This window comes from Athene cunicularia, assembly GCF_003259725.1.
Source record: "Athene cunicularia isolate RWA chromosome 4 unlocalized genomic scaffold, athCun1 chr4_part1, whole genome shotgun sequence".
NCBI classification, from domain to species: domain Eukaryota; kingdom Metazoa; phylum Chordata; class Aves; order Strigiformes; family Strigidae; genus Athene; species Athene cunicularia.
Genome location: NW_020799098.1, coordinates 1,096,155 through 1,105,122, shown reverse-complemented (window position 1 = coordinate 1,105,122; position 8,968 = coordinate 1,096,155). Strand labels below are relative to the sequence as shown.

At 52.7% G+C, this 8,968-nt stretch overlaps 1 protein-coding gene across 1 annotated transcript in view; it reads left to right on the top strand.

The window, feature by feature from the left end:
* Positions 1-5,453, top strand: part of RAB11FIP5 (RAB11 family interacting protein 5) — a gene marked incomplete at its 5' end in the record, with an annotated part of 44,299 nt that extends 38,846 nt beyond the window's left edge. Inside the window, one exon of the mRNA XM_026846883.1 lies at positions 1,230-5,453. Within this exon, the coding sequence (XP_026702684.1) occupies positions 1,230-1,439 (210 nt within the window). The remainder of the gene's footprint in view (positions 1-1,229) is intronic.
* Between the last annotated feature and the right edge of the window lie 3,515 nt (positions 5,454-8,968).

Here is an 8,968-nt window from a genome sequence, read left to right as displayed (position 1 = left end):
GAGGCTGAGGGGAGACCTCCTGGCCCTCGGCAACTCCCTGCCAGGAGGGGGCAGAGAGGGGGGATGAGTCTCTGGAGCCAAGGAGCCAGCGCCAGGCCCCGAGGGAATGGCCTCAAGCTGCCCAGGGCAGGGTCAGGCTGGCTCTGAGGAAGGATTTCTGTGCAGAAGGGGCTGTTGGGCGTTGGAATGGGCTGCCCAGGGCAGGGGGGAGTCCCCGGGATCCCTGGAGGGGTTGAAGAGTCGGGCTGAGCCAGCGCTGAGGGATCTGGGGGAGTTGGGAACGGTCAGGGGGAGGGTCATGGTGGGGCTGGAGGAGCTGCAAGGGCTTTTCCAACCAAGATGATTCTGGGATTCTGAGGTGTTGTGTAGTTGGTGACAGAGGTGTGGAAAACTGGTGGTGGAGGAGGTAGAACGTGGATTAACCCTGACATCTGTGATCCTGGTTGCCCAGCCTCCTTCCTTCCTCCATGATCTGATCTCTGGACTTTCCCACCCCATCGTTCTCCAATTGCTTGCTTTGGTTTGGGGTTTTATTGTAGAGCGTGTGAGCAAATTCCTGCTTTTGCACAAGATGTGAAAGGTGAGGGTGGCAGTAGCTGCCTGATGGAAGTTTATGTGGTGGGTTACGAGCATCTCTGATTTTCTGGGATGAGAGTCTTGCTCCCCTGTTCTGTTTCAGCCTGTGGCAGCCCCAGCTCTCCTGGGAGACCTGACTCCCCCAGGGCTCTCATCCTCTGTGACCTCCTGAAGGGTTTTTCAGCTCTTAATTCTCTCCTGCCATCATCCAGACCTGGATGCTGCTGGAGGCCTGGGGAAGAGGGAGCCCCCAGAAGGGGGGGAGTAGCTAATGGTAGCCTCCTTATGCCCGGGTAATGGGCCCCCTTGTGCCCACACCCTTAACTTCTAATTGTTGGCAGAGTTTCTGGAGAAACTGGGTGAATCATTCAGCTGGTAGAAGTGCTCCGCAGTCATCTCTGGCCTTCTGGAGGGGGCTGCATTGGCCTGGATGTCTGGGTGGTTGGTCTGTCTCCAGTTTTTTTGCATGGCACGAGGGAAGGGTGCTCTGTGAGGACAGGACGGGGTAGCTGCGCTGTGTCTTGGGCTTATCAGAGTTGGAAAGAAGACACAGAAAATAGGATTGCTTTGGCTGTTGCTGCATCTTGCAAACGTTAAAGGGAGCAGCAGTTTTCATTCGACTTGCTGAATGTTCCTCTCGGTTTCTACCACAGGATCCTGCCGTACTGGACCAGTCTGCCAAGTATTATCACTTGACCCATGATGAACTCATCCAGCTCCTGCTGCAGAGGGAGAAGGAGCTGAGCAAGAAGGAGGAACACATCCAGGAACTGGAGAACTACATCGACCAGCTGCTGGTGCGCATCATGGAACAGTCTCCCACGCTCCTCCAGATCCCGCTGGGGGAAAACACCACCAAGTAACCTCTCCCCAGAGACCAGCATCACTTGCTTACAGCACTTCTCCAGTAAACACACTGCAAACGTCCCTGCACTCCCCCCTCCTCTTACAAGAGGGCTCCAGTGGCTTCTGTTCGCAGAGTTTAGCGGGAAAGGTTTTCTGCTCCTTCCCAGCCCAAGCTTATCCCCGCTCTGGCTCCAGGGAGCTCCAGGGTGCTGGGCTGTCGTGCACCCCGTGGGGAGGAGCAGAGCCCTTCGCGGGAGGCAGATGCCTCCTTTGGTTCCTGCTGTTGTGACCAAGTGGCATCTTCTCAGGCACTCATCCTGCCAGCGCTTTAAGTGGTCCATGGACATTTGAGAGCTGGAAACCAACAACCTCACCTGTGTCTTCATCCTGCTCCTGCTGCTCTTCTGCCTGCGCTCTGCCCTGTCTCTTTTCTCTGCTGGCTGGTGTTAAACTGGTGACATCGGGGATGCTCAAACTCAGCAGCGGAGCCTGCTCAGAGGGCCGCAGGGGAAGGGGCTGCTCTTGGATGCCCCCCCCCCATTTTGCACCCCCAAATGAAGGGTCTCCATCTGAAAAGCCAGCTTTGAGCTGTGCCAGGACCCGAGCACGCAGGAGATGCTACACAAAGCGACAGTCGGGGGCCTCAAGCCTGACTGCGAGCGGTGTCGCTGCCTTCGCTGCGTGCTCGGGGAGTCACAGTCCTGCCTCGGTGACCCTCCGAGAACTGAACTGCCCAGACAGGAGAAGGGCCAGTGGTGGTTTGGGCACCATCAATCCTGCAGCAGATCTTCTCACACACCTCCCAACCCGTCACCAGCCTGGCTGGCACCAGCGTGCGCCGGGGGGGGACACAGTCCCCTAATGTATAAACCACAGGAATCGCTTTCCGCTGGCTGCCCCCCACCATTGACTTTGCGTTGCCTTTCTCCACCCAACCAGAAAACGCCGTCGGGACCGAAGCTGGTGCGCAGAGAAGGAAGTCTGACCCCTGGCCACCTCTCCACATGACATCCCGCCAGCTCAGGCGCCCCTCAGACCCTCCTTGCCCAGTTCAATAACGGCCGCAGACCCCCTTCGCGCCAGCGTTAGTGCCAAACCCCGTGTGAATTGTATCACACCTACGTGCCAGCGTCGGGTCTCTGGTGGCCTGGGCCTGCTCTGAGGTGTTGTGGGCCACCCGCTCTCGGGAGCTGGGTGCTTCTTGCTGTTGAGTGACCATCCATAGGGCTCTGATTTCCACAGTTTAACAACCGTAGGTGATGTTAGCCTGAGGCTGGCAGCACAGCTTTTGATTTGGGATGCTGGGGAAGGGTGTAGAAAGAGCGTTGCTCCCTCTCTTGTTCCGCCAGGATTTTGGCTAGAGAAGGTGCCCGTGCAGGTGGAGGGTCCTTGGGGTGGGACTTGAGCTGTCAGGCATCTTCTCTCCCCTGTAGATCTTCCATAGTTACTAGATTCTTTTAAAGCCTTCATATTCTTTTCTCTTTACTTGCTTCTATACCATGACTTCAAAAAACTGTGCCTTTTACAATAGGGCAATAGCAGATTCCCAGCAAAACAGGCTCTGAGATCCCAACTCTCAGTTCAACGCAACCTGTTTGGGCCACTTTCTCTCGTGTTTGCCTGCTGCTCCAAACCAAGGGCGTTTAATTTTAAATGCAGATGGTGGAGCCTTCCTGCCCCTGCGTGCAGGTTGTTGTTGGCCTTTGGCAGGAGCTGTGCATGGGCAGCTCGCGTGCTGTGGGAGGTAGAGCTTGAGAGATGACACCGAGGGAAGAGCGGGCCAAACATTCCGAGACAAAACAGAGCTGGCTAAAGTCACTATTGGGTGGTGCTGGAGGTCTGAGGTTGGAGGGCTGTCAGGGTAAGAGCTGCCGGGAGAAATGGAGATTGGTGGTGCTGTCAGTGAGGATGTCTAATCATACCTGGCCTGGAGACATCGTACAGGAGGAGGAGTTGTCACCTGGGGAGACACCAGCCACGAGCTGTTTGTTCCCACTCGACTTTGCCCCTTGGGGGAAGTAATCCCGGGCTTTGCGCTTCCCTGTGCCTGTCTCTATGTTCCTCCTCCCTCTGCAAGTCTCAGCTGCGGGGTCGTTTCAGGTGTCAGATGTGAGGGTCTGAGGGAAGGTTTTTCTACCATTTTAGAAAGTACCAGAAGCTTCTCACCGCTTATGTAATCAAAAGATCCCGTGGCCTGAGAGCTCAGTTCCCTTTCTGGGTGCCTGTCTGTGGTGGAGAAGCTCTCCCTTTGACCTGGCAGCAGGCAGGGGGGAGCTGTGGCCAGCCAGAATACAGCCCAGTGGCAGCCGAGTGCCGTGGCGCAGGGCGGGGGCGCAGAGGGAACGCCGAGGCTTACGCCGGGCGGGCGTTAGGGAGGCGTAGAGCTGAAATCTCCCACGAGAGCCGGGGGCCTGCGCTGGCTCTCTGCTCCCTGAAAAACAGCTTCTTCCCGGGGCTTCTCTCCCGGCGGCGATGGGCGCTGTAGGTGCTCCCCACACAAGTGCCAGTTTATAAGGATCTTGCTGCACCTCCTCTCTGCTTTCTCCCCCTCCTCTTCCATCACGTTTCACCGCCTCCCTGATCCTCTTGCTGCCTTAGTCAGCTCTGCCTTTTTTTTTTTTTTTTTTCCCTTCCTTCCAAAGCTTGAATGTTTTGCACTTGAATATCTAAAGTGAATCTCAGAGCTACAGCAGGCTGTATCGGGTGTACGGCCTTTTCAGCAATACGTGCTTCCTCCCACGACCTGCCTCCCTTGCGACGCAGCCCCCGGACTGCCTGCCACCGCGGGAGCCCGCGCTGGCTCCGAGGAGGCTGCAACAAGCCGAGCTAAAACGCTCTTGCCTTGCCTTTGCGATAGCAGAGCAGCTCCGAAGGCTGAGGCGTGGGGTACCTCGGCATCCCACATCAGACGGGGGGGGCTATGGAAAAAAAAACAAGCGGTGGCAACAGCCACGGCTGCCCTGATGTTTCGTGTCTGTCCTCGAGCATTTAGAAGTTCAGTGGCATCTACAATTGTGCTTAGGAGGAGGCGTCTTAAAGATGCTTCTGTCTTTGTTCTGTGTTTCTCCACGCCGCTGTCCTGAAAATGTGTTCTTTTTTTGTTTTTTCCCCCCACCACACAGTTTTTATTCTCTGCATAAGAGCAAGCAGCTTGGCTACGCCACACGACAGCACTGAAGCCACAGTCTGTATCATTTTTTTGTTAAAACCTCAAAGTTACAAGAGGGAAATTGTTTTGAGGACGTAAATGTTTTCTCGTAGAGGGGGATGAGAAAAATAGGTGTGGGAAAATGTTCTCAAGTTACTTGTGTCCCAGATCTCCATATTTAGTGATTTATTTGCAAAACCAGGGAGGCGTGAGCAGCGCTTCTGGCCAGTGCACGGGGCAACACGCCGAGGTCCGTCCCTCTTTGCTGTAACCAGCCTCGTGCTGACAGAAGGGTTTTGAGGGGCCAGCGGCAGCTTTTCACTGGTTCCGTTTTAAACGTGGCCATAACAATTCCTCTGTATTTTGCCTCCTGGTCTGTCTTTCTCTTTCCATGCTCAGGCTGTTTCACAAGGTCTTCCACAGGGTGCTGTTGCTTGCAGCTGTGCTCTGCTTTTGTTGTCAGCCCACAACTGGGTTTCTTGCTTTTGAAGAACTCTTGACCAAGTGATTTCTTTTTGCCTTGACTGCTCCTTCTGACCCAGAGTCACAGGCCAGAAGAAATACCAAGGTGTATCCTTAAACTGGAACAAACCTGAAGGGATGTGGATACTCGAGTGTTACGTAGACTCAGCCTTATGACCTGTCTGTGAAGAAACTGCCGTGTGTTCTGTGTTACAAACGTGGGGTGGAGAAACATCCCTAAATGAGAGAGAGAAGCGTCGGGGGGGTTTTGGAGTTGTTGATTTCCCTGTGCTTCTTGTACGCAGGAAGTGGGTTCTGTGTGTTTCATGTTTTAATAGTTGCAACTAATGTTTATAAAGAGCTTGTTATTTACGTTTTAAGCACTTTAAAAAAAAAATAAAAGTTGTTCAAGCTGTTCCTAGATACTTCTTGATTTATTGACAACAGCGTCTGTGCTTACAGCACTTGGACAGGGAGTGACATTTTCTCTGTTTATTTTCTGGAGTAGGATGACTGTGTCCAACTTCTCCGGCAGCTTTTCCAGCTTCATTAACAGCCCCCAAGCACCCACCACCGTGCCGGGGGGGTGGTGGTGCTGGGGGGTTACCTTCAGTTCTCAGTGCACCCCGGGGGGGTTTAAGCTCCCCTGACTTTTCTCGTGTGTGCCTTTCGGCCCCGTTGTGTGCTGATTCTGCCCCTGCATAGGAGGAAGGTAAAGCTGATTATTGCATTCCTGAGGATTTGTGGAAAAGCAGCAGCTGAGGAGAGGAGAGACCCCACGCTGGAGGAAGAAGAAAGCTGGTGGCAGACACTGGAGGATTCAGCCCCTGGGTGCCGGTGAGGAAACGCGGCTCCATCAGTGCTGCTGATGGGAACAGGCAGCTTTTGTTGCTCTTTGTGGGCACAAACCTCACGTTTCTGCCCCAACGTGCAACACACCTGGCTCAGTGCAGGACCCATCCCCAGGCGAGCCCTCGGCCTCCCGCTGCACTAATCCCACCCACCCGCTTCACCGCTCGGCTGTTTTCCTTCTCAAGGCCCGCTGCTTGCTTCATTCATGCCTTTTCCTTCAAAACCAAAAATTAACTCCCCTTAGGCTTTGGTAAATGACTGCTGCTCCAACAGAAGAATTTTGTTAGTGCTAATCCTGGTTTATTTTTCATCCAGCTGGATCACGGGCTGTTACCGAGCTCAGCAGCACTCTGGGGGCGTCGTGTTAGCTCCCAGAGCCTGGATGGGCTGGGGGCGAGGGGCAACATCTGACACGCTGCTTCGCAGGGTCGGGGTGCTGAACTGTGCCCCCCCTGAAAGGTTCCTAAGGAAAGGCAGCCTGAAACGTCGGAGCTCGCGTGGGCTTCCCCTGGCTGCAGAGGCACGGAGAGAGCAGCAGTCGCTGGGAGGCTGCGGGAGCAGGAATCCATCGAGGAAGAAAAATATTTTAAGACCGCGGTCCTGCTAAAACTGCCATGTGAGATTACATTGGATGCCTCTGCCTGCTTGAAAGCTTAAGCAGAGGTTTAGGACCGATGCAAATAATCCTCGTCCCTGCAGGAAGAACTGGCTGGGTTTGTTGTTCAAAGCTGCCCGCCGCAAGTTTTCTTAAAAATCTGGCTTTACAGATGGAAGCCGACAAGAAATGTTCCTGTGACTTTCTCCCTGAGCCAGCAGCCCTGCACCCAGCTGTCACGTGTGGGGCGGCCGTCTGAGACCCCCAAATCTCCCTCAGTGTTTAGAGGAGCTCGCTCGACGGCGGGGGGGCTTGTTCCCCCCCTCCCCAAAATGGAAAGAAACGTCAGTGTTGACTTAACAGTCGCTGATCTGGGGAAGCAACCCCTCCTCCTTCTTCTTCCCCAAACCAGGGAAATGCGAGTTGTCAGTCTAAATGGATCTGGTTAGATTGATATCAGCCAAAGAATTGATATTCTTTCTGGTATTTAACCAAAAAAGTGATAGTCTTATGTCACTCCAAATGTGGTTTTAGATAAACAGATTCTCTCCCCTCTGCTGTTACAAAACATTTCGTGTGTCAACATTAGGGATTGTATCAATTATCTGGCTCTAGCTGTAATGGGAGGGAGGGGGATTTCCCTTGGGTAGAGACAGAGAGATTTGGGTTATCATCCATATTTATTGAGAGCCCTCATGATTTTTCCCCATTTACATTTGCGAAGTACAGGATGAAACCTTTAGAAAAAGACGAGTTGCTTTGTGAAGCATTTATCACAGCAATACGATTTTATTTTTCCCTTTAAGACAGCGTTAGGGCTCCAAGCGGTGTTAGACCCTGCCTAGAAGAAAGCAAACCCGAAGGACACGCTGTTCTTCAGGATGAAGATCGACGTGGTGCCGTGAGCGGAGGGATAAGAAGGGCAGCGGTAAAATGTAGCTGCAAGCGCCGTGGTTGTGCTGGGGGGGAGTCACAAGGAGGTTTAAGGCGTGTGAAACCCTGTCCTGGTCGCAGGGCTGGAGCAGCAGGCAGCAAGCGCTCCCCGCTCTGTGCTGCAGCCACCTTTAATTAAATAAGCAAACCATTAACTCAGAGGATAGATTAGTTGTTGGACCTGATCTTGGCTCATCCTCTGTCCATTCCTGAAGAGTCTCATGTTTTTCTTGCGTTTTCGTAGCACAAGGCTCAGGGCACAGCATGAGCTCCCTGCCTGGGTGGGAGCTGATGGAGCTGCAGTGGGCCAAGCACTTCGGACACGACCAGAGGTATCACACTTGTGGCAGGCTCTGTGCCGGGCCCCTTTGCTGCCCCTTTTCTACCCAAAGCCGCAGGAGATCTGAGGTTCAGCGAAGAGGATTAGTGGTGAATTAGGCTAAAACCAGAAACTGGTTTTGCAGACAGACCAGGGAAAAAAAAAAATCAGCACCATACCCATAAATATCCAAAAATCCACCAGAGCAGCAGCATCCTCACAGCAAAATGTTGTGATGTTCTTATTTTTCCCTGAATAGCGAAAAATAAGGGATTTTTTTTTCCAGGTATATTGTTTAATACCTCTTTAGATGGAAAATCTGTTTCTGATCTGCTCTGTAATCTGTTGTCTTTACTACTGCTGCGCCCAAGCCTTCCTCTTAGACCCTGACTGCCTTCCCGGCTTCATCCCCATCTCCAGTCTATTTGCTGACCCTTTGCTCTTCCTCAGAGAATTGATCCTAATCCTCCAAACAATTTCACTGGCATTTGAAGGGCCAGACACTTCTTATTCCACTAATCTAGAGAAGGGGATTCTGGAGATCGCTTCGTACGCACCCCTTCTGCTCCCAGCCCTGCACGACCTTGCCTTTATCTCTACAAATCGGAACACGGAGGAAGTGGATAAATAAGTCTGCATCAAAGTAAACTTATTATTTCCAGCTTTCCTATTCTGCCTTTTAAAGCATGTATTTTGAAGGTCAATAGCAATTGTTAGGCCTCCCGTCAAAGTAAGAATATGTATTTCCACAAGGAAATGATGAAATTTTGGGGTTTATTTCAGAAGCTTTTGGGATTTCACCTCTCTGTTATTATTTGCTCAAACCATTTCAGAACTACGGCAAACACCTGCTTTCCACATCACCTTCCCCTGCACCCTCTATCACCACATTCTGGCAGCTGTTGTTGGTGTCGCTGAGAAAAAGGCATTTCTGCTCAAAAAAGAACATTTGAGAGTCCTGGTGGGCAGAATCACGACCTTGTGGTTGTGCACCACGTGTGCTGTACGTGGTTTTAGGGCAGGAAGACGGGAGCTCCGTCATCTGGGCAGGTCTGGTTGTTTCAGACACCTCTTTAGTTGCTAAATTCAGTTGGTATTTCACAAAAATTGGAAATCGAATTTAGGGCAATGGGAGCTGGGGCAGGGTCTGGAGCACAGGTCTGCTGGGGAGCGGCTGGGGGAACTGGGGGGGTTCAGTCTGGAGAAGAGGAGGCTGAGGGGAGACCTCCTGGCCCTC